Source organism: Linepithema humile, chromosome 4, assembly GCF_040581485.1.
Source record: "Linepithema humile isolate Giens D197 chromosome 4, Lhum_UNIL_v1.0, whole genome shotgun sequence".
Taxonomy (NCBI): Eukaryota; Metazoa; Arthropoda; class Insecta; order Hymenoptera; family Formicidae; genus Linepithema; species Linepithema humile.
Genome location: NC_090131.1, coordinates 12,360,017 through 12,387,312, shown reverse-complemented (window position 1 = coordinate 12,387,312; position 27,296 = coordinate 12,360,017). Strand labels below are relative to the sequence as shown.

The 27,296-nt window shown below is 31.8% G+C and overlaps 2 protein-coding genes and 1 pseudogene across 2 annotated transcripts in view; 1 reads left to right on the top strand and 2 right to left on the bottom strand.

Annotated features, from left to right (window-relative positions):
• The window catches only part of b6, a 37,883-nt gene extending 24,424 nt beyond the window's left edge, over positions 1-13,459 (top strand). Inside the window, exons 5-8 of the mRNA XM_067354106.1 lie at positions 4,302-4,401; positions 4,638-4,852; positions 5,694-6,068; positions 7,316-13,459. Coding sequence (XP_067210207.1) covers positions 4,302-4,401; positions 4,638-4,852; positions 5,694-6,068; positions 7,316-7,693 — 1,068 coding nt within the window. The 3' untranslated portion in view covers positions 7,694-13,459. The remainder of the gene's footprint in view (positions 1-4,301; positions 4,402-4,637; positions 4,853-5,693; positions 6,069-7,315) is intronic.
• Positions 1-27,296, bottom strand: part of LOC105668643 (uncharacterized) — a 472,083-nt gene that overhangs the window by 120,555 nt on the left and 324,232 nt on the right. Inside the window, 5 exon segments of the mRNA XM_067354097.1 lie at positions 13,845-14,037; positions 14,335-14,533; positions 14,934-15,105; positions 15,728-15,754; positions 26,646-27,013. Of these exon segments, the coding sequence (XP_067210198.1) occupies positions 13,845-14,037; positions 14,335-14,533; positions 14,934-15,105; positions 15,728-15,754; positions 26,646-27,013 (959 nt within the window).
• LOC136999655 (tigger transposable element-derived protein 6-like) lies at positions 15,189-18,827 on the bottom strand (annotated as a pseudogene).

Here is a 27,296-nt window from a genome sequence, read left to right as displayed (position 1 = left end):
AAGAGTAATCTACTTTAGCGATGGGGCAAAACAGCATTTTAAAAATAAATATCAGATGATGAATCTAATGCATCACGAAGAGGATTTTGGTGTTGCAGCGGAATGGAACTATCATGCCACTGCACATGGTAAAGGTGCTTCAAACGGTGTAGGTGCTGTGTTCAAAAGGGAAGCTATGCGAGCTAGCCTCCTTAGTAAACCGAACGATGCCATTCTTCCATTCGAGAAACTTGTTGACTGGGCTCAAAAAAATTCTAAAAGTATTAGTATATTGTCATATAATGACAAAGAGCACCAAAAGACAAAAAGATTTTTAAAAAAACGATTTGATGTAACTCCACCAGTTCCAGAGATTCTGAGAAATCACTGTTTCGTCCCAATCAACAAAGAAATGGTGATTAAGACATATTCCAATGCTGATAATAGTTCGACTTTTTCATATCAAAATTTAAAAAAGTAGGGGGTAAGAGCTCAGGCGACATCAGAATCAGAGATATCTCTAGTATTAAGTTTTATAAAAATCTGTCAATTTCCTAAATTTTCAATATTTTTGGTCTTCATATTAGATCCAACATTTTCAGTTCTTGAAATCCAACTTAAGATTTGTATTTAGCTGGCCGTAAAACTCTCTGTTCAAATTTTATAAAACTCCCTTACTTTTAAAAATTTTTCAAATTCTTAAAAGTTTTCATATTAGATCCGCCATTTTGAATTTTTGAAATGCGACTTCAGATTCGTTATTAGCAACCCGAAAAAGTCCCTGATACCAAGTATTATAAAAATTCGTTAATTTCTAAAAATTTTCAAAATGATTTGGTGGCCATATTGGATCCGCCATTTTGTATTTTTGAAAGATAACTTTAGACTTGTATACAGTAACCCGAAAAACCCCTTGATACCAAGTTTTATAAAAATCAGTCAATTTCTTACATTTTTTAAATTTTTGGCGGCCATATTGGATCCGCCATTTTAGTTTAGACTCATGTGACAGTGCACAGATAAACAGAGTACTCGAAAGTGTTAATTAGAAGAGAAAAACGTCGAATAAATAATCGCTACACTTGAATAATTACCGTTTTTATTTTTTTTTCGGTTTTCTGAAATTTTAAGTATGATCCAATTGAATTTGATAATTTTGCCACGCGCCATTGGAAAGCTTACATTTTTCTGTAAATTTTAAGATTTTTTCAAAAATTTTTAGATCAAATAGAAAATGGGCAGCATGGGTGTAAAGTTGAGAAAGAATGCCCCATATATATATATAAATAAATGAAAAATAAAAATAAAGGATAAACTTCCGAAAAACTATCACCTCCGATTTGGCTGATTTTCAGCCTAAATACTTATTTTATCTAGTAAATAATATTCCCAAATGGATTTTTGGCGCAAATGCTCCCTCCGCCCCCCAGCCCCCCTCAAAGGTAAAACTGTTTTTGTTAATTATTTCAGAAAACGTTCATTGTACGGAAAAAGTCAAACAAAAAATGAAGCTCATAAAATGCTCTACGCGCAATGTCTGGCAATAATCGCTCCACCGGTCATATACAGGTAGAGAAGGTCAAACCGAGTAGAAAAGTCCTTTACCACTTTGCGATTTTTGCAATAATTAATGAGAAATTAATTAAAGAAGATCGGCCAATTTGCGCAAGTCTAAGCGCACGGCGACAAGAGACAGCCCACTGTTACGTGGTCGCTAGAACGCAAGGATCTAGCGTTACGCACCGCTCGTATGTTGCCGTTGTCATTTGTAGAGCGCTCCTTCCAACGCTTCGTTGCGCGCCTAGTAATCAAATAACAGTAGGCTGTACTGCCACGGGTCTTTTCTCGCCGCACTCTTAAACTCGCACGAATTGGCTGATATTTTTTAATTAATTCCTCATTAATTATTGCGAAAATCGTAAAATGGTAAAGGACTTTTCTACTCGGTTTAACTCGCTCTACCTACACCCGAGAAGTGATTTAGCAATTACCGGACACCCTGTATAAGACAAAAAATAACGAATTTTTAATTGAAAAAATAAAACATGAAAAAGATTAAATTTTCTTGGCCTTTTATGAAAAAGTTTTTTTCAGTGGAATAGGCCTACTGGGGAAACTACTTTAAAAAATGCGTCAGCAATAATACCTCATAGGTAACGTGGATCTCTATATTAAAATATTTCTACATAATAAATTTAAAAATTATAAAAATAATATTTCTAATAAATTTGCTTAAATTTCAATAATCAAAGTTCTTTTAAGAGAAGAACCCACTCATTAATTGGATAGTGCCGCTCCTAACCTCGACGGCGCGCGCAGTAAGGAGAGGAAAGGAGTCGTCAATCTCGAGAATCGGCTGAATAATTGATTGTGAATTAATTCCGAGCACTGATTTAGATGAAACTAAAAATCAGATTGACATTATCGACGTAATGTCCGTGTATACGTATTTGTTTAATTAGTAATTTACTACACTACATTGACATGTGGTGTCGTTGAAAACAAATGATGCTCGCACTTCTTTTCTGGGATTGCGACGCGTGTGGTAAGGAGAAAACAGAAGGGGTCAACCTCGAGAATCGGTTGAAAAGCTGAACTAATTCCGAGCACTGATCTAAATGATGACGCTTTCGCGTTGAAGACACATCAGACACTTCAGGATCTCCTTAACGATATCACAAAATAACTATAAACATATCTTAAGTACAATTATATCATCAAATGAAAAATGATAACACTAATGTTATGTTATTGTTGGTTAGTGTTTACTGGGTTAATATTTAATATTTAATTCATTTTTAACATTTTCTTATTTATTGCATTTTGTACTATATAACTACAATGTATTTCATTTGAATTTGTAACCTATTCCACGCGAGTAAGTCCCAGTTACGTACAGAATAAATCGAACACAATAAGAAACGGACACACGGTGGTTTCAATCAGACACATACTTCGTGACAGTTTTCCTAACCTTAACAACATTACTTCTAATGACTTCACCGAGTAAACTGTATAATTATAGACTTTGTTTCGCATCGAAAGCGATGGGGGTAGACCTTACTTTGTGCGGAAAGTTGCAAGCCCATGTAGAACCGTATAATTATAGACCTAGTTTTGTTTCCAAAGCACTATTTTTATGATTTTTATACATGAGCATGGGATCATATCGATTTTCTACTGTGTCCGATTATCACTGTCCGATTCCAACCACCATTTCTTATTGTATCCGATTGGCACTGTGTCCGATTTATTCTGTGCGCAATTGGGACTTCCCCTTCTAACGTCATATTGAATAAACCAAGCCTTCATGCCAGATCCCAATAGAGAGCTCTTCTTTTATTTTTGAAACTACTCGCTTAATTTTCATGAAAGTTGGCCTATAAAAGTATTTATTGATGCTTTATTCAAATTTAAGGTCAAAAAGATAACATACGAAGAGGTGGATCCAATATAGCAAACCAAATTTTAATAAAAATAATCGAATTATCTTGAAAATTGATTTTAGGGAGTTTTTGGGGTTGTTCAAAATAACCTTAGAATTTTGACATTTTAAAGTGACACTTAAGTTTCACAATCCCAAAAATCCCCAAGTAAAACTGAATTTCGCGATTGGATTAATTTTTTGAAATTTGATCCGTGTTATTGAATCTGCCCCATTATAAGTTACTTTGTTAGAAAACTTCTGTCGCGAAAAGATTAAAAGAACATCCGCGAATTTCAAAACATTTTGTATACTAACGCAATATTCCCTAAGTAAAATTACACAAGTTGTGCTAAAAATATAACTGTGGAGTTGACGCAATTCTAAACGCAAGCTTTGCAATTAAATATGAGATACATATTCACCGTTGATTTTAAATGGCTGGGAGCTGTCAAGACTGTGGCTTCCTGTATTCAGATTGCGTCGGACAGAAACGAAATGGGAAAGAACGGCGACGAAATAAAATAAACGGGAAATGGAAAGGTATAGAATTCCATATCGCGATATTCTCGTCCGAGGATATCAAGGTTACTTTCAAATAAAAAAAGGGCAGAAACCAATTTAAATCTCCATACAGCGTCGGTCGACTGCTGCGGATGTGCAATCTATCCACTATGTTATATCGCATATAGAAGACATAATCTCTCTTTTCCGGGGTCTTTATTCTATTTACGACAACTTATATATCACTAATATTTGGCTTTTTTTCGAGCAATTGATTAAATCAACGTTAGGTTAAACTTTTAGGCTAATTACACGCGTCACCTTGTACAATGAATAAAGAGGCAATAATTAAAATGGACTTTCTAAATTTTTTATCGTCTTGTATTTATTTCAGTTAGTTGGGCACGTTATCAAAGGCGGCGGAATTGCTATCTCGGGACAAGAGCAACGACAATTGGGTGGCGGTTTCTTAGAAGGCGAAGGCGCGCCACGAGGTAGAAATATTTTTACGTTACATCGAAATAGAGAAACTAGTGTCATTGTCTTTAAAATAGCAAACTAATTTTTGTAAATTTAAACATGAATAACTTTTCTTTGTGGTATTTTATTAAATTATTTATTAATGATAATTTGTTATAATAAATTGTACTATATATTTTCTAAGCACAATGAAAAACTATCTCAAGAGATATTACAGTGTGTCATAACGATAGTACCTGTTCTCTTCCAGGTTCCGGTGGCTATTTAGGAGAATTAACAATGGTGCAACTCTACAACGTTGCTCTGACCGCGGGAAAGGCGCATAAAGATCACAAACATCACCATGCGCATCATTACGAACACGATACCAGTAATAACATGCCGAGGACCACCACACAACCTCCCATAACCGGACCGCCTTTACCGCCGCATCCCTTGCTTACCGGTGGACAAATCAATACACAAGTATATAATCATGTTTTCTCGCTTTGCAGCAATATTTGAGAGCACGCGCCATGCGCTGCGAATTATCAAACTAATTACTTTCACACCGCTCCTCAATTACCATCACCATAAAAGAGATGTTCTTCTACGAAAAGACGTCTAAAGAGCGCCCACAAAATTTTAGAATGTCTCTTAGTCATCTTTACGATTTCTTTCAGACATTTTGGGACATTTTCCAGATCAACAGAATGATTCAGTGGAAATTCAGTTAAAACTGTCATATTTTCGGAATTGAGAATTTCTTTTGACTTTAAAATATAAGATTCCTTTCTTTAACCTTTTCAGGGCGGGAGTTTTCTAGCAAAGTAATTTATAAAAAAGATCTTGTTTTCTAAAGATTTTCAAGGTTTGCTATATGTATGATTCATCATTTTAAATTTTGTATTTTTAACCTCAGATTTGAATACAGCATTAACGAATACTTTATAGACCTAATTTCATGAAAATCGAGCGAGCAATTTCAAAAATAAATGGGGTTGTTTTCTATAGAAAACATCTGTCCGAAAAAAGTTAAAAAAACACATTCTTCTCAATTCAGGAAGTTAAAAACTTTTAGAATTGAAAAAGTTAAAGTTTTCAAATTTGACATTTTTTCTGTAATCTCATAAATTCTAAATATACACTTTTCATGTCATGCGACTGGTTACTTTGTAATAAACTTTAAAAAGTGCTCAATTCTTTTAAAATCATTTTGTATGTGTTAATCGACACGCCTTTCTTTGCGATACGTTGTTCCTCTTACGATCTTCATCACGCTCAATTAAGCATGAATATTTCAAACGTGCGAACGATTACGTTTCAGGTGAAGATCAATCCGGGAGCATCGATTCAGATTGTACAAAACGGCGTGACCATTCGTCATCCGGCATTACCGCCGGTTCCGGAATCACCTCCGCAGCCGCTGCCGCCCTTGAATCTCGATGTTCTCTCGACGGCCTTTCCCGCGCTTGCGACGAGCTTCATAAGCAATCCGGCGCACCAGTTACCTACTGTTGAAAGACCGTCGTCCATTTTCCCGGATGAGCCGTATCATAATCTTTTTAAAAGAGAGAGGTACGAATCGAAGAAACGGAATGTCAAGGACGAGGCAGTGATATCGAGTTTAACCGAATCTGAGAAATCAGTTGTAAAGAGAGATATTAAAACAGTTTCGCAAATTGGCAACTCCGATGGCAAGGTGAGTGCGATTAACTCTTTCTTTCGTGATAATGCTATAGTTTAAAATGTTTTTTTGACTAAATTCTACCAAAGTTTACTGCTAATGGGACATTCTTTAAAATTTCTGTGCATTTTTTATTTCTTACATTAATAGAAGAAAGATTATAGAAAGCACAGCGTGGATGTCAGAATGCAAAAAATTTTCTTTATTATAAAAAAAAAATTAAAGTCACGATTTTTACTACTAGTACTTTCAATACTTTGCATTTTTTGATAATAAAGAAAAATTTTTTGCATTTTGATATCCAAGCTTTTGTACTTTTATAGTGTTCTGTGCTTTTATAGTCTTTCAGAACCATATGTTGTACTTTTATTTTTTACACATTATCAATATATTGTATTATTCTTTTTTGTTTTTGGCGTTATTTAAACTTACTGAATATTTTTTTACTTTTTCAATTAAAAGATACTAGTGTTTTAAACATTTGTATATTCGTTCCTGTAGTAATTTGAAGAGAATTTTTTTCAACGGACATTAAATTGCAAGTTTCTTCAGAGTTTCCGACCTACTTAACGTAGGAAATTAAAAGATTACCGTGAATCAGAGTGGAAATCTCAGCGAATGTATTCGACTTTGCTCGCATGAGCAATTTCAAGATTTTCATTGTATCGTCTCGAAAAAATTCGTTGCATGTTAAAGTAACTTTCACACTTTCCAATAAACTTCTATTACAGTTTGAAAATTCGTATTGCGTTACAAAGATTGCTTACTTGATAAGTTTATATTATTTTCATCCTACACAATTTTCTCTAATTTTCTACTTAAAATTAAACATTCGATTAAACTTTCTCCGAAGAAACGATTGTCGAAAATTGCTTCAAGAGTCAAGACTTGTTGTTTTTCTCTTTTTTTCACAAAACAATCAAGATGAAATGCATGTTGCATAGTGAAATACCTTAATACACAAAATCAACAGTTTTAGACAAGGAGTGTGCACATTATGTCTTAGAGTTGTATATGTTATAATAATTTGACTAATATTAAAGATTCAACGTAAAGTTAAAAAAATAAATAAAATTTATAATAAATAATGCAATATATGTATAAATTAATCACTAAGAATATGATTTTGTATTTTTTATTCTGATTTGAGTATCAAAAATTGATGCAATTTATATATAATCGCATTTCGAGTCGCCGGTGTGTGCGTTGTAAATAATTACTTACTGTATTCAATTGAACAGTTCACGTATTATTTGAAATAGATATCCTTTGTACCGCAATCGGAGACCGCAGATGATAAGAAGCTAGAAAAACGCGAGATTGAGAAGAAGAAGAAGAGAGGACTGTTGCAATTGAGCGACGGATTGATTCTTGATGATGGATACGCCATTCCTCAGAAATTGGACAATGATTATTTCACTGGACTAACGGGCTTCGGACTCGAATTGTTTAAAGAAACGGATGAAGAGAACGAGCGTGAGCCCGCTGAGGGTGAGGTCAGACTAGTGATGGACATATGCGACGGCTGCACCGACGAGCCTTTCGGCAAGGCGCTAATCATAGGCTGGCGAACGGTGCCCAAAAAGCTCTATTCCGGCGCGTTATTTTTACCTGCCGTACAAGCGTGCAAAGCGTTCTAAACCAGCGCTTGAAAATTTCCGGTAATCGATCAATTCCAACAATTTGAATCTTAAGTTTGGACGTCAAATAGTTCAGCCGCTTTGAGCTGAAAGTATGTCTGAATAGATTGAATTGCTCGAATTCGGAAAGAATAAGCATCAAATTTGAATTATTCGAATATCTTGACGCACACTGGAAAAAAAGTCTAGTTGATTTTGAACAAACCAAACAGATTCTAATTGAGATCTATCATTTTTCCTATTAATGCAACCAGATTCTGGTAGATTCAACTAGAATCTGTTTGGTTTGTTCAAAATCAACTAGCCTCTTTTTTCAGTGAAATATTGATTTTATTGGTTTTATTGATTTGTATAAAGTTAGGTAAAAACGAAAATTTTCTTTACCAAAACTATGCAAATTTTTGGACGTTACAAACTTACATTAATAGATCAATAACTGTTTACGTTCGAACTGTTCAAACTCTCCGAAATGTCCAAATTCGATACTCATTTTTTTCGAATCTTTTGTCTGAGCTAGGGATGTTCAATTTTATAATAGAAATTGTTTTTTTAATTCATCCTAAATTGAGATAACTAAAATTGATTCCCTAAAAAATCTAATTGAAAAAGATCGATTTCTCAAAAATCAATTTAAAAAATTGCATGCAATTTAAAAATAAGTATATACAAGGTATCTCACACTAATCGCACCACAAAGATAAAAGCGCATTTCTAAGATTATTTTAAAATGAAATTTCTAATGCTAAAATGTCGAGACTACAATAGTTCACAACAATAGTTCTTAAATAAGAAGCATTTAAGAGAAGGAATTCTGGAGTCGTCTGTAATACTGACAAATGTTAATTTTCTAATATATGTAGATTTTTTTATTGCTTGTATAGAATTACAAATTCTGTTCAAGGATTAAAGTACATATACAGAGTGGTCTATTTAAGTTGGCACAACTGAATATCTCGAAAACAATACACTTATGAAACAAATGTTTCAAACAAAAGTTGTTTGTTTTTGATGGGGAAAGAGAAACGTATTATTCATTTTTGATTTTTCAAATAAGAACCTATTATTTTTTAGCACCTTCTTATTCTATGTAAAAAACAAGCAACTTTTATCAGAAACAGTTTTTTTATTTGACTTCTGTTTTGAAAGATACTTAAACACTAAAGATAGATGAAGCATTTAATTGGCATATCTGAATATCTCGAAGACAAAGTATTTTATGAAAAAATGTTTCAAACAAAGCTTGTTAAGTTTTAAGGAAGCAATAGATTGTTGTAATCATCTCAGGTAATTACAAAATGCTTTGTCTTCAAGATATTTAGATGTGGCAATAAATGCCTCATATATTTTTAGTGCTCAAATATCTTTCAAAATAGAAGTCGAGTACAAAACTGTTTCCGATAAAAGTTGTTTGTTTTTTTACATGGAATAAGAAGATGCTAAAAAATAATAGGTTCCCATTTGAAAAAACAAAGTTGACCTTCAAATAATCTTGAAAACATCCACAAAATAAAAAATAAATAACACGTTTCTCTTTTCCCCTAAAAAACAAACAACTTTTGTCCGAAACATTTGTTTCTGAAATGCATTGTTTTTGGGATATTCAGTTGTGCCAACTTAAATGGACCACCTTGTAATAATAGATTATGACTGGTTAACGTCAAACCAAAAAAAGAAAAAAAAATTAGAAAATTTGCTGACAAGTTAGCAGTTCAAACAAATATATTTGTTTTATATAAAAGTTATATTGCTTGTATATGCAAAATAAGACCAAAGAACAAAGAAGAGTATATCAAATAATGACGGAAACCTTTAAAATTGAATTTAAAGGTTTAGAGTTTTTAAAAAGTCAGGTAGACTCAAATTTATGCATAGCATGCATGCAATATTTGAGTAATAAGGTAAAAAAGAACAATAGTTTTCGGATATTGACATAGAGGCGCCGTACTAGTGCCGACTAGTGTTATAAAAACAGCTGATAATGAAACGAACAGAAATATATTGTGATATTGACAGTGTCCGAAAAACTCTAACTTTTTACCCGTACATCTTACAGTGTACATTATGTATGTATGTGTGTATAAAAATATATAGTACTTAGTGTACTGTGCAGTAGAGAAATAATGGGATAAAAAATTTGTCCCTCTCTAGGCACAGCCTTGCGAAAAAAATATAGATAAAAAGGTTAGTTTTTTTATATTTGAAGAAATTGTTTCAAAAAAATGTCAATTGATATTACTTTCTAATTGTTAGTGAGAGTCTTTATTATTAATATGATTTTGAAATAATTCTCAAACAAATAAGGCCAGAGGCGGTTTACTCATGGACTGGCATTTTTAATAAATAAAGCTAGAGGCACGGTTTACTCGTAGACTGGCATTTTTAACAAATAAAGCCAGAGGCAGTTTACTCGTAGACTGGCATTTTTAACAAATAAAGTCAGGCGGTTTACTCGTAGGCTGGCAATTTTTTATAAATAAAACCAGAGATGGTTTACTCATGAACTGGCATTTTTTATAAATAAAATCAGAGGCGGTTTACTCGCGGACGGGCATTTTTAATAAATAAAGCCAGAATCTAGCGTAAGTTGACAATTTTAATAAATAAAATTTTATAAATAAAATCAGATGTAGTCCACTCGTGGACTGATATTTTTAAAGAAATATTTTTTTGTTAGTAATTTGCTACTGTGTATGTGTAATCAAATAGTTTGTAAAGTTTGCACTTTTTTTCTCGATCAAAATTCTATCGAGAATCTATAAATAAAACCATGATATAACCGACACGAAATACGCATATACAAAGTATCTAATATATATAAACTAAATGTAAAAAACTATTTTATTTGAGAAATATATACATATAACGTACTGTACATCTAACTGGAAATGTCATATGTTTTCTTTATTTTTATCCTTATATAATAAATACAAAATAAATTAATTAATTAATTAATCAATACATACATATACAGACATATTGAATACATAGTTATCTTTACTTTGTATTTTATACAATAATGAATTGGAATAATAAATATTCATTTGAATTGAGTTTATTGTATAAACTCGTTCTGTATCGTTTTGTATAAAATACAAAATGAAGAACTATATATACAATATATATATATATATATATATATAAAATACATATACACGCACACACAAACTAATTAATTAATTAAATAATTTTGTATTTATTATATAAGGATATTTATCTTCAATTAAATGTATTATATGTATATTGTTCAAATATTATTTTATCATATTTAGTTCACATATTTACTTGAGACCTTGCATATGCCTATTTCATTTTGTACATTATATTGCAGCCTTACGATGGAATTTCGATTGAAGAAAGAAGTGCGAGCGTTATTTGTTTACAAACTATCCGATGATAAATCGGAATCCAAAAAGTTTATACGCTCGATTCGTAAGTAAAGTGCCGATTGTACCTATTACTCCGCTAAATAACAGTCAAAAATTTCAAAAGTGACTGTACGTAAAAGGACAGCAATATACAATATGTGGTTCTCTCTCGACTTGCGATTCAGTGCCCATTCCAGTATACATATATAGTTCAGTGTTACTAACGCAAAAAATACGTATACACGTACATTGCGTTGGTAATGTTAATATAATTTTTAGTTTCATCTAAGTGATGGCACTTTCGCGTTTAAGTTCGGCAAAAACTCCAGGATCCCCTTAAAGTTAGGATCATCGCACAAGCTTCTCCGTAACGAGTTACGTTACGTTAAGTACTGATCAATAACTTAAACCCGTACATAAACTTAAACTTTAGTCAACGTACAAACAAAAACGTAGCAAAAGCGTCACGCGTTACGATTTTCTTTGTGCGTCGACTGAAGTTCAAATTTATATACGGATTTAGGTTTATGATCAGTACTTAACGTAACGTAAAGTGTTACGGAGAAGCTTGTGCGGTGGCTTTTAACCAATAAAATTATTCCGAATTTACGCATTCAGACATAGTATGTAAACAAAAAAGAACGACTGATATCTAAAGATATCCTTATTACTGTATTACATACCGTGCCTGAGCGCGCGAATTCGAAAAAACCTGATTAATCAACTTTAATGTGCCATTAATGTGACATTACGTGTGATGCGATTAGTGTAGTACATCCTATATATCAATACAATATTTCTTACATTACATAAAATTAAGTAAATTATAAAATGTTTGCTTTAAGATAAAATAATTGTAATTCAAAATGTATTTCTAAATTATTAATTTCGGAGATAAACGTATGTACTTTTATTGACAAATCAAAAATCGATTCTCTATTGAAAAAATCAATTCGCATCAAAATCAAATTTAAAAATCGATTTTTTGTTAGGAAAAATTGATTCTCTAAAAAATTGATTTTGAATCAAACATCCCTAAGTCTGAGTTTTATTCTAAACCGCCAACGAGACACGCAACGAATCGAAACACGCGCTAGAACAAACGTACACCAGGATCGTGTAAATTCTCAGGGAATTTATAATGCGCGCATAACAAACGATCGACGATTTTGCGAGAATGAAACCTTTTCTAAGTATCCCACGCCATGCTTTAGATCGCTGAGTATCTATAGTTGTTATCAGTGAAGATGCTTGTCACTCGCTGTGTCCTCACGATGTTTAATTTTTATATCATTATTTGATGATATAATTATTACTTTTTCCTGTTTTATATAATGCTAAGTTTATATATATACAGATTTAAAAGTATTACAAACCAATTATTTTCGAGATGCGAATAACATCGCCGTGAGAAAAAACTAGCGTGTGACAAAATATCTTGCTGACTGTATTTATTTGCAATCTTTATCCGATTAACTGTACGATAATTAAGTCTGACAATTTTTCAAGTGAGAGAGAGAATTGTAGTCAATTGTAACAGAAGGTAATATGGTATGTTTCGATATAATTAGGGTTTACGATTCTAAAAGAGAGAAATAAAATTCTTTATGACAGAGATACAAATTAGACTTCAATTAATTCACCATGTTTAGTCAATACTTTTTAATTAAGCGAAATTTCTCTAATATACCATTTTCTGAATTGGCAAAAATAAAATAGTAAAAAATATGTTAATAAATAATTTATATCTAGATTACGTTAATAAAAAAATTTTAACTGAATAAATTGCAATGTTTTCTCGTCAATTGATTGTATAAAGTGCATAGTAAAAAATTAGCTCTACCGGAGTTTCACTAAATATTTGCGAAAAATAATTAGAATAACTAAAATTTTTGTCACACGGTAAACGTTGCGATAATCCGTGAAAGTAGAACTTAATTAAGAGCAATTTTATTCGTGGAGTAAAATATGTGTAACAAGGCAGTATTATTTCATAAGCTCGAGAAACTGACCACGAATAAAAACAATCGCTTTTAACAAAATACTCATCGCGGTTTTAAAGTGCGTGTCAATGGATTGACTCCGGCGCGACGAAGAGCAATTTAATTGCGTGACGGAGACTGCCTTGATCGATCAGTGACGTATGCCGCGGTCGCTTATCAAGACTTATAGCGTTTTCGATTATACAGGATTTGAACGACCCAGGGTTGGTTAATGACGTCATTGCAACCTCTCCACCAATGAAAGACTTGCATTTATAGTAAAATAGTGATTGATCAACCCTGGGTCGTTCAAATCCTGTATAATCGAAAACGCTATTAGCCTACGGCTTAGCTCTATTGATATGTTTTGTGTATATGTGATGTATGCCGAATAAATTTTTATGAATTCTTGCAGTATATTTCAATTTAATCATATTGAATCATTTTTTAGTAAAAAATCATTTATATTATTAGCCATTTCTTATTGCTGATTGTATTTTTTAAGAAAAAATTATTAATTAAATTATTAATTTCCAATTTTATCTTAAAAATTTTACTTTGTTTCTTCGAAAGAGATATTAATAGAAGATGTGAGCGTTCAAAAATTCTTAATAATAATACACTCCCGCTGGATATGCAAGGTTACATTATGCACAATAGGATAAAAAAATATTTTCCAAATGCAATCTTGCAAAGTAGATTTGACGGTAGACAAACTGAAAAACACTTAATCGATTTTCTCCTCAAGGAGGAGTATAAAAAAAGAGTAAAGTTAAGAATGGGAAGTCGTTAACGCGCACTTACCTTACTCTTGTGAATGTGCTGATGCTGATACTCGCTGTCGAATTCCGGTTCACTGAAGTAGCTCTGATCTTCCCAATGGGGCGGCAGACCGCCACCTCCCGGCATCCCCAAGGGCCCCGGCATCCCTGTCATTCCGTCGGCACTCTCGAAAAGTCTCAAGACACTGCGATCTTTGATATCTCTTAGATGCGATCTGTAAATCAAGACAATCATAATCATTTGGATTAATAACTGTGTTATTAAAAACGAACTATTATTATAAGCGAAACTATTATTATCATTATTATTATCAACAAAACTGAGAGAAATTTGGACTACACTTATTGATAACTAAAAATTTGAAGATATTATGTAGTAATATTTATTTATTTAATAAATTTTAGTGTAACTAATTAAAGATGTTTTTTTTCTTAATAAAGATTTTCTTTAAAATATTAATTAATAACTGTTTAAACAAAAGATATTTTTTATAATAGCATAAGGATGTTACCTTATATCTTCGAGTTCGTAGAACATATCCTTGTTACTATCGTGAATGTAAACTTTTACGTGAGGACTATCCAGGTATTCCATAGTGAGTTGTTTCGGAAAGCTTCTAACGAAGAGAGCTTTGACGGTGTCTATACTGGTAATCTCGTTTGGTAGCAATGCTCTCTTCGTTTCGTTCCTATACTGCAGGAACACCAATCCTGGAATCATACAAAGAAATACATTATTTTGTCACAATGATTAAGTAGCATTTATGAAACATATCAATACAAAGAAAAGAAGACAATTATTAAATAAAATATTTCAAGAATTAAAATTATCATTGTTGTAGACGTATTTTAGTCTTCAGTATTTAAATATAAATTCATATTAAACAAATAACTAATCCTCGATATTCAGAGCTTATTAACTTATAATATTGATATTGTTTTCATTCAACTTTTGAGATAAATGGTAAATAATATTAATAATTTGATTAAATAATATTAACGTGTTTAAATAATATTAATGACAAAATAATATTGAACATTTATTTTTAACGAATGATTATTATTCGTTCATTTATATTTATTTACATTCTAGTTGTGTTTTGAAAATTACCTAGTGGTCGCTCCAAAGTCTTGCTGGGAGTTCGTACGACGGGCAAGCTGCTCCTTTGCTTACCGCCCCGTCGAAATCCCGTACTGGAGGTCTCCACCTCAGACATGATGCCTGGGTCGTCATCGAAAAGCATCGTCGAAGACGGTGGCGGGTATCCACGCGGAAGAGGCGACTGAAAGCATATAAGCTCAAGATAGATCTCGGTTGAGTTTCTAAGTAACTTATTGTGTCACAAATTGCTTATTATGGTGGCGTTCACGGGAAAGAGAAATATTTAAATATAACATTTCCGCATATTTATGAGCATAATTATGTGAGAAATTTCAACACGAATTTATCATCTATTCATGCTCATTTGCATAAATTTGTTATTACATAATTGATAACTTAATAATGCATTACGTTTATATTGCATAGATGTAAATTGTGGTGTAATTTATATATAGAAGTGATATCGCGTTATTGTAAATATAAAAACGTGGACGTATTGAAATAATTAAATTACATATAAAAATAAGTTTCCTCTGCAGTTAAAAAAACTTGAATTCTTGTCAAATTTTATTTCAATATGTATAATTCAGTTATATCGCTTAAAATTTTATCATTACCTGCCGCGATGAATATATTCATGGCATTTCTCGAATGAACAATTAGACGTACGGTAGGATCAAGGATTAAATGCCACTCGGAGAAAAACGGACGTGTCAGCATGCCGACATGCACATTGATGAAAAAAAAAGAATTGATTGCGCAAGTAATCTTGCATGAAAAACATGAAAATTGAAAAAAATTACCTTTCTCTGGCGAGACTTGGTCCCCATCTGTCGGCGAGCACACACCAGGTAACACGGAAACACACACACAAAGTGAAAACTAGTTAGATGTGTAATACGTTGCGGGGTAGAAAAAGGACAGGAGAGAAAAAAATGAAGAAAAAAAAATAACAGCAATTGGCCGGAAACTATGGTTCGGAAGAGAGGGAATAAAAGTGTGTGAGAGTATATCACTAACGATCAAACGCTGTTCTTCGTTGACAGGTCGATCGTGTAACTCGACCGTAATTGCGGCTGCAAATACTACCATAGGTGCCGACTTTCCGCTTGTAATGGAAACGCGTTCTGCGGAACAGTTTTTCAGTTTGCGCGTGATTATTGAATTGTCATTGTCAGCAAAACCAGTAAACCAGTTATTACATCTCGCAAATCAGTTATTGTCAGAGGAATACACCAATATTCTCCTTTTCAGATTTATACACAATAATTTGTGTAGAATTATCTAGTTATGCAATATAAAATAAAAGAAACTATATTGTGTGCAAGAAGAGTGCCTTTATATCGGCCGCATTTCCTTCCATATTTAATTACATAAAGCAAATGTGTATTTAATTTTGTTTAATATTTGACAAATATAACATGTAAACACAATAAATATATTTAGATATAATTACATACTGAAACGTTATTGTGGACAAGACGTGAAAATTGCGACGTCGGCGCCTATGATATATGCGATGTATATGTATATGTATATAAAATACACGTTTACACAAGAACGTGGTAATAAATATCTGCAGCGATGTTAGTAACGCTTTGAGATAAGAGATAAAAGGTAGGAAAGAAACATAAAAAAGTAAAAAAAAAAAGGTGAGATAGGGAGAAAAACCGAGTAAGGGTTACACGTGAATGCATAACTGTAACGAACAGTTGAGGTCATTGTATGCTACAGGCTATGGACAAAGATGTAGGGATAAAAATGTACAAGGTATCCCATAATTTGCAAGATTCATTTTATGACTAATTCTTTGAGAAATGTAAAGTCGATTTTTTCTTAATAAAAATACCGAGATGTCAATAATTTTAAAAGAGAAATTCAAAGAAAGCATTTTTCTGCCACTAACAAGGGGAGAACCAAGCTTTAATATCACAGATTTTGCCAAACTTGAAATATATTGTAGTATACTTCTCACACTACTACACGGTATAATAACTGTTGCCAATGCGCAATAATTTATAAGAAATTATTGTTTAAAGTTTACCGTGTGCGTAATATACCGAGCCGGTAAAGACCGTTACTATAGATCAAACATAGTCGAGCGAGTAAGGTAACGACTTAGAATGCTAGAGGTTTCAAGTTCAAACCCTACTGTGTACAATTATTTTTTTCACAATTTATTTTAATGCAATCGAATTAAATAAATCATAATTTTTAACGGAAAATATTATTTCCTAATTTAAAAAATTTTTTATATTTTTAATTAATATGTATTGAAAAAATTCGCAATCAGATTTTTGCTGTGAAAGTATAAAATAAAAAAAATTATTTTTAAAATACATAATAAAATTTAATAATAAAATTTATATATTACAATATTATATTTATTTAAATATTATAATTATATTTATATAACACAAAAAAATAAAATAAAAAAAAAAATTAAATTACTCGGAAGTAATTAGTTTACAATCTGCATTTCTGCACTTTTTTGGATGATATTCATCGTAAAAACATGTGAAACACATTACTTCTCTACACCAAGCGCATGTAATAAATACAACTTTTGTGCACAAACATGATTTTTTGAACATAGTTGTTGGAAAACATACTTCGTTAACATTTAAAAAAATTGGTCTTTCGTTAATTAATTTTGATGCAAACCATGCATATTTTATCATTGGTACAAATATTGGTGCGCTTAATTGATGTAAAACTAAGGAATGAATTTTAATTGCGTCTTCTCGGCTGGCTATTTCGCGTTTTTCTTGTAATAAAGTGGAAGCATTTTGTAATCGTTTAATAAAAATTTTGACTTGGCGATAAAAATATACATCACACGGTTGACAAATCGGTGTACATTTTGGTGGAATAATTTTTATTGTGCACAGTACTTTTTCTTTTTCATTCTCAAATATTTCATCGTATAAAGTTGAGTCCGTTTGACCCCCCCAAGAATCGATTATCAGAAGAAATTTATTTTTTTTTTACGTACGATAAGAGAGTGGTTTGTAAAAATTCTTTATAAATTTCTTTTGTAAGTTTTCCGGATTTAGAACTGGTAACAATTACATTTTTAAATTCACTTGTTAACTTATTGACATTTTTTTGAACCAAAGGACCAAACTTTCCTGATGTTTCTTGCATACATAGAAATACAAAAGGAATAATTTTTCCAGACGCAGTTAATGTATATTGTGCTGTATATGAATGAGACAGAGTGTTGAGATTACTTTTTTTTACTAGAACTGTCTTGGCACCCTGCTCTGTTAAAGTTCTGTTATAAACCATCTGATATTGACAGCCTGTCTGATCTGTATTTATAACAAAGTCTAATTCAAAATCCGGAATAATGGCTTTTGTTTGAATTTGGAACCTGTTTGCTGCTTCTATTGTTTCCTCTAATGTTGAGTAATCTTTACTGCCTACAAATCTAGTTATACTTCGCTGTTTGATTCTATATGTTCGCTTAAATCTAATAAGCCAACTGTTGCTAGCAGTAAAAGTAAATTTTTCGGATAACAGAGGAAAGGCTGCGCTCATCGCCCACTGTTGTATATTTTTTGTTGTTACCTATAAATTGATAAATAAAAATATTTCGATAATTAAAATATTTTGTTCTTTCATTTTCTTATTTACATATATTTATTTATTTATTTATATTACTTGCTACAGTGATTCTCTAGCTTCTATAAATTTTTCGTAAGTTTCTGTTTCGATTAGTTTCCATTTATCAAAATTTGTTCCTCCTTCTTTTATGTCTTTCTTCCATTGTTGTAATCTTTGCATGCTTTTCAAACGGGAGCAGCCATGCCGATGTAAAGTTTTCAAATTCCATTTTGGATGCATTTCCGCCAAAACAACCGTTTTTTGTTTATATGATAATGGAATATAGATATTTTTAATATTTTAATTTAATTACGATAAATATCATCCAAAAAAGTGCAGAAATGCAGATTGTAAACTAATTACTTCCGAGTAATTTAATTTTTTTTTTAATTTTATTTTTTTGTATTATATAAATATAATATTGTAATATATAAATTTTATTATTAAATTTTATTATGTATTTTGAAAATAATTTTTTTTATTTTATACTTTCACAGCAAAAATCTGATTGCGAATTTTTTCAATACGTATTAATTAAAAATATAAAAAATTTTTTAAATTAGGAAATAATATTTTTCGTTAAAAATTATGATTTATTTAATTCGATTGCATTAAAATAAATTGTGAAAAAAATAATTGTACACGGTAGGGTTTGAACTTGAAACCTCTAGCATTCTAAGTCGTTACCTTACTCGCTCGACTATGTTTAATCTATGGTAACGGTCTTTACCGGCTCGGTATATTACGCACACGGTAAACTTTAAACAATAATTTCTTATAAATTATTGCGCATTGGCAACAGTTATTATACCGTATAGTAGTGTGAGGGGTATACTACAATATATTTCAAGTTCGGCAAAATCTGTGATATTAAAGCTTGGTTCTCCCCTTGTAAGCTTTATGAGAAAAAATAGATGACATAATTATATTGTTTCGTTTATTTCAAATTATAAATTCAAAATTTATTTGCAAACATAGATAGTATTGAGAACTCAAGATTTACAATAAATAACCTCTTTCAACACTTTGGCTAAAAAATATTCGATTTTAAATTTGTCAAAGAATCAAAAGGGAAATTTTGTTATTTGATATTTTGATAATTAATGCTGACTAACTATTGGACTTACACTCTTCTGCTTTCGATACAGATGCTACAAAATTTATGTCAACGCGGTACTTTAGTTCTTTTAATCGCGTTTGTCTCGTTCTATGAAATTGTTTTGGCCAGTGCAATTTTGCGAATCTTGTTTCTCGTGTAATCATGTTGCGTTGTATTGCGCAATAGAACGAAACGCGAGCCGAGTTGAGTACCAATCAATGGCGGAGCTTGTAATGATGTAACGCTCGCATCCGCTGCTATCTCGGATGTGCACCATCTGCGCGCCAAGTTCGATTATCTCGTACAAACCACGGAGACACCGCCGAGGATACTCAATAACCACGTGCCAGGAGAGCTAATCGATCGTCCGACATCCTAACACAAGTCCTGCGATCTGTAGGTCTTATGAACGCAAAGTTTAACGACAACAAAATTCGCAACTGCAATTAATGTCGCGAGAGAATGCCCTCAAGAGAATAATTAGTTTGTAATTAGTATAAATGGCAGGCACATGAAACATGCATAGATATCTTCCTTGACATATAAACTTATATTATTACATTTTCCTAAGCAATATAAATAATCTGATAAATTTCATACTTAATTTAGTGACTAATTATTAAAAATGTGCTTGTTGAATATTTTTCGTAAATTTTACAAACATTAAATTTGATAAAATTATATATTTTATATACTTTTGTGTATTAACCAGTTTCAGAAAAAAACCAACAAAACAGTGCTATGCATTTTGTTAATTAAAAATTTATATTTTTTTAAATATGTGTTATACATGCGAGTAAAAATATTTATTGTAGGCAGTAATGATACGAATAGTAATAATATTTTTTTTAGTTTTTTTCTCTGCATCACGTTTTCTATATTAACAATAATAATTTTTCTACAAAATGCAAAAAACGATTCTCACACCCATGTGGGAATTTCATACATCAGACTAGAATTAGATACTGGCGAGATACAGATCCAGTACCGAAAAACGGGTTTTACATTTCGGTACTGGAATAGTACAAAACCAGTATTAAAATAACAATGGTTTAGTACTAACCCATTATCTAAATCGGTATTGAATAATGGTACTGAAATGGTATACTGCCGGTAAATTTACGGTACTGTATCTGTACAAAAATTAATAAAAGAAAATGTCAAATGTCAAGTACCGAGACGGTATACTGCCGGTAAATTCAAGGTACTGTGCCCGTACTGAAATTGGCAAAAGGAGAGCGTTGAATGCCAGTACCGAAATGGTACATTGCCGGTGGTTTTTTTTGTACTATACCTGTACAAAAATTAGTAAAAGAAATGTCAAATTACAGTACCGAAACGGTATACTGCCGGTAAATTCAAGGTACTGTGCCCGTACTAAAATTGGCAAAAGGAGAGCGTTGAATGCCAGTACCGAAATGGTACATTGCCGGTGGTTTTTTTTGTACTATACCTGTACAAAAGTTAGTAAAAGAAATGTCAAATTACAGTACCGAAACGGTATACTGCCGGTAAATTCAAGGTACTGTGCCCGTACTGGAATTGGCAAAAGAAGAGCGTTGAATGCCAGTACCGAAATGGTATATTGCCGGTGGATTTTTTTGTACTATACCTGTACAAAAATTAGTAAAAGAAATGTCAAATTACAGTACCGAAACGGTATACTGCCGGTAAATTCAAGGTACTGTGCCCGTACTGGAATTGGCAAAAGAAGAGCGTTAAATGCCAGTACCGAAATGGTACAATGCCGGTAAATTTTTTAGCACTAAAATTGGCAAAAGATGAACATCGAATACTTAGTATACATCATAGGAGGCAGTGTTAAAAAGTATAACCGTTGTATATTTTAATGTGACAGAAAGTAAAACTATATTCTAGTCCATTGCGTTATTAACAAAACGGATAAACTTAGATAAACTTAATAATTGGCCGAGAAACGGAGTAATAACAGTTATTGTGAGTGATAACTCTGTTATTTATCATTTTTACTAGTTGTCAAATTCTCTCTTTTTTTTATATTATGGAAAATAATTTTTTAATTGCAATTTTATCAATTTTATAACTCATAGTTACAGCTATATCCAGTGGTGAAAATTTAATAGAAAATGCTGAAAAGGAAGTACTTTTATACCAAAAAATATCGAGATTTAAAGAAACTAAAGACTATATCATCATCATCGTTATCGTCATCATCGGATGATAATGAAATATATGAAAACGAGAATAAAAAAAATCAGTTACAATCTGACAATGTTTGGGTGACCGAAAGTGAAGTTGAAAAACAACGTGCACAAATTTTGCCTTCTTCTTCAGCATTATCTCATGATAATAGAAATACCAAGTAATTGCACACATATTTATAATTTAAAATATTTTACATATTTGATGATAAAATTATCTGTTCATCATTATTTGATGATGATATTGAAATTATCTGTTAATACAATTTATACTTTTTAACAACATAATGATTAATTTTGATGAAATTTTTGGATTTATTATTAAAAAAATAAATAAATGAATAATAAATAATAAATAAATAAACAAATAATAATAATAAATAATCTTTTTGAATATTAAATATATTTTTCTAATTAAATAAGTATAATCTTCAATTCTTTAGCATCTTTGATAATGAAATTACATCATCTTCATCAAGTGAAGAATTATGTCACGACAACGAAGTCGAAGAACAATTAAAAAAATTAGATCAAAATATTTCTTTTAAACAAAAGATACTTGATTGGTCTGTTAAAAATGTTGCATGTCTCAATAACAAAATGTTATCTGAGTTATTATGTATTTTGAAAACTGAACATGACGAATTTCCAAAAACAGCTGCAACATTTCTGCAAACTAAAAATTCATGTTCATGTTTTAGAGATGCAAAGTCCTGAATTACCCGCAGCTTTTAAGCCAATTATCGTTCAAAGTTTTAACATCCAAGTAATTAAAGTGCAGAAAAATTGATTGAAAATCCAGAACTAAGAGGACGGAGCTACGAAGACACGTCTACGTTCGGTGTGTATTAATATGTATTTTTCAAATTATCGAGAATAACGAGCGCAAGAAACGAGGACATCATAGGTGGATAGTAATTAATTAACTACTTCTCCTTGTTACCGGCAATTCTCGGTTGCCGTTGCTATCCGTAAAATAATAAGCTGTGGATATTTCAATAATATTTTGTGCTCTCCATTTAAAAACGTATACAACAATTTCAGCAAATTTAAAAAATTGATCTTGTAAAACATTAACTGGCTGATGTGAAAATAGCTTTTGTACAATGTAACGCGAATAAATGAGCACCTTTTTAATAAAATCAGTATATTGTTGTTTTATTGTTACCCAATTGAATGCTTTATATATTAAATGTTATGTAATAATGTAATGTAGAAATAATGTGTATCAAATTTCCCATATGCGGATTATATTTCACATTAACAATATTCTTTTGCAATTAATGCGCGAGGATATCGCAATATGCAAATGATACGGTAATCTTTTACCTATTATTAGGATTAATGATAATATTGTGGTGTATAATATATCACGTGTAAGTTTCGCGGCAATTTATATCACAAGTTTTCACACTCATCAATTAAAATGTGTAACTCAATGCACATTAAGTGACAAGAATAATATTCTGTATTTTGCGATTTGTATTATGCACAATTTTTTTCTAGAAGAAAAAATTAGCTCATCCTGTTTTGTGGAAAGCGCAAACCAATCTCGTCGCATTTCATAATTTATTCTTCAGCTTACGCTTGATCGGGCAAAAATGCGAGCATTGGATAATTTATAAGATGGGTATTCGTAAGGCAAACAATGCACATACTCTTCACTGACGGGGGAAAAAGAGTGAGAAATTCGAGAGAAGGAATTCGAGATGAAGGGCAAACACAATAGCGCGTATGCATTCACGTGTTCCATAAATAAAGGGTAATCCTCGCTATCGTAGCGGTGTATTGAGACCCTTTAAGAAAGAGAAAACCTGTGCAGATTTCTCTCTTGAATGAAACATTCTCGGAACAAGGAGCTTCTGCACATTTCTTCAATGCGAAAACAGTTTTTCTCCTCGTCGCGCGTACGTCATTGTACATGGAGTTCACTGAACATTTCCCATTGCTTTAGTAACGCAAATAATTCACATTTGTAGATATCAAAATGATTGAAATAAATCTAAATGATGTAACAAATAATAGAGATTCTATTCGTAAAGAAAATTTTAACAAATGGAATTTTTATCTCACGACGGAAAACAAGTAAAATTTTATTCAAGACTCAATGTGTTGTTTGAAAAGTATTATGTGTAAAACACACTTGGTCACACGCGTGACTAATTCTGAATTACAGCGGCACGTTGAGAAACGCCAGCGAAATTGGAGTGTGTCGATAACGTATATGTGCGCTCGAGGATCATTTTTACACGTGTCGTATCTGCGTTGTCGGAAATACGAAAAAACACTGGAGATGACAATATAAAATGTGCCGCATTATTTTTCTAATTTATAATATATTACAATTAAAATAAAAATGAATACCACAAGCAAACACAGAATTTTCCAGATATAAGATATACATATATTAAAACTGCACAATAATATATTTATTCTCAAAAATGTAAAAAAAATGTTGCAATAATTCCTTAGTATTATTTATCTGGTTATATAGTCATCGTAACAATCATTTTATTTGCATGGAGTTTTTCAAAATTTTTTTATGATAAAAAATATATGATAAAATGATCAAATTCCTATTCAAAGTTTGTAAGGAATTTTAAATTTTTCAATTCCTTGTCATCTGCAAATTTTTTTCTGATAATAAATTATTAAATACGTCAAAAAGTTGAAAATCTGACGGAACGAATTCGAGACTATATGGTGAATTCCTTAAAATTCGTCCGATTTCTCGTGCAGTCAAAGAATCCATCATGAAGAATTTCAGTCCAGTACTCAAAATTTACATACGAAAAATTGAAGACATAAAGTTTTAAGTACTTTGTGAATCTTCGAAAAACCATGAAGAAATCTCTAAATTCGCGAGACATTAAAATAAATGCTTCAATTATTATTAAAAAAATAATATTACTGCTATATTTTTTTTTATACCTTTTAAAAGAAATATTTTTGTGTAACTTTTATGTACAGATAGAATGAGTGTTGTATTTTGCATTATATCAACAGAATGACAATGTACGTTATTTAATAAATATTGCGCAAGGGAACTGTTCAGTCACTCTAACAAAATTCGAATCCCAAACATCGACACAGAGAAACGGAGACAAATCCTATTGGCAAAAAGTTTAAGATGGTACATGTAGATAAACATGTAGGGAAATATATTTTACCTTGGGATCAAATCTCCTTTTGACACAATAAAAAGTTATAAATTTTACTAAATCGATGTATATAAAGATAAAGTACAAATACATGTAAAACAATAATAATTAACATTACGCGCCAGAAAAGAATAAATAAATATACTTTTAAAATACACTTCTTAATATAATATAACCCACACAGCACATATCCGAAAGATGTCCAGAAGACATCCCGAAGATATCTTTGAGAGATACGATATCTTCGGGATGTTCTCTGAACATCCCCCGGATATGCATGCTGTGTGGGAAATTGTCAGGTTAATTTTTAAAAATATAGATAAAGAGAAAAGCAGAAATTCATATAAAAATTACATATACAGGGTGATTCAAAATAACCTAATGTCCTTGCAATGCCATATTCTTGAACGAATTCTGAGACGATTTTTCCTTTTACAAAATTTTGTCCGAAGCTTAGTTTTCGAGTTATAATTGAAAATAGATAGCAACTTACGAGTTCGGTACAACGGGCAGGCAGGGACGCGCAACGTATAATGAGACTGTCAAGTGTTTACTATCGTCTCATGACACATTACACCGTCCCTGTCTGTCCGTTGTATCGGACTCGTAAGTAGCAAACTATTTTCAATTATAACTCGAAAACTAAGCTTCGGACAAAATTTTGTAAAAGGAAAAATCGTCTCAGAATTCGCTCAAGAATATGGCATTGCAAGGACATCAGGTTATTTTGAATCACCCTGTATAAATACGTACCACAATTAAAGAAAATAAAAATTGAACTTTTAGGGCTTGAGTTATTTAAGATTTAAGAGATAAAATATAGAATCTTGAGATTTGGAGTTTAAGTGATACTAGTGCAATCTATTAAAAATTCAGATTATGCAATACAGCAGAAGAAATGAAGAAAATAGTATGTGATGGTATTTATAACTATATACAAATAATAATAATAAATAAACTCTCTCTTCTATTGATAATTCTACCCATAGTATTTAAGCGTAAAGCTTTCTAAGAGTAGAATTAATAACAGTGGACAAAGTTATTTTATTTTTATAAAGTTATCGTGATCTCTTTCTTTTAACCAAATTCGAATAATATAAAATTTCAAGCTTTCAAATCTCAACAGTTCAGATCAAATTAACATAAATAATAAATTACACAATTTAATTTAACAATTGATTAATAAAGCAATTTGTAACTATTAAGTTTATAAAAATTATTATCATATTGATATCACTTCAATAAAAGAATATATTAATATCCTAAATGTTAATTGTAAACAAATGTTAATTCACCAAATAAATTATAAAACAAAACCTACAATCTCTTTCTGATTAATGCATATTAATTAGAAAATGACTGGAGTTAATTTATGATCCTAATAATTGTTTTATATTTAATCATATCAAATATCTATTAATTATAATTATTAATTACAATCCCAATTATTGACGAAAAACTTTACATTATTCATCAGTTATATAATAAATGTATAATCATATTCAACGTGATTATTATATTACCCAACTCTGTTTCGAATTTATCGAGACTTTGAACGTCGAAAGGCAAAGGATATTGAGCAGGCAATGTAGGAGTGAAATCGGGATGAAGAGAAATTATCGCAAACAATAAATATGTTGTGTATTTACATGTTGCGTGAGCAAAGATTCACCTCGAGATCCATGGTGGTGTGCCGCGTGGGCGGAGTGCCGTACTGGCCGTGCGGTGGCGGCAAATGATGCGGATGCAGGGGGTGCAGCTGCTGCGCGTTGAACTGTTGATGATGAAGAGAGGCTTGATGATCGTTGCCACCGAGAGTATGCCTTCTCGGCTCGTCCCTCGAGCGGCCACTCCCAGAGGAGCTTCGACCCCCCGAGCCGCCCCCGCCGCTGCCGCCGCCGCCAGCACCGACCCCCAAGACACTACCACCGCCTCCGACTCCGACGCCGCCACCGCCGCCACCGCTGCCGCCAACGCAAGGCCGTCTGCCAGGTGTGAGTTCGTTCGAGCTGAGGTCAACCTCCCCCCTGATGGATCCACCTGCAATCACAAGCATTTCTGATTAGGAATATTGTTGTTGACCTTTGAACGATAAATCGAGAAAAAACGAATTAGAATTGGAATTTGTCTACATTAAGACATATTAGAGTGTGTACACCGATCTCAAATTTTAGATACATAGAATGAACGAAAATTAAGTACATTGATCTCACTTTCGAAGAATCAGAATATACCAATTAAATAGGAAATTATTGAAATTAATGCACTCTAATGTGTCTCAATGTAGACGAATAAAAGTTTCCATATAAAATATAAGAAAATT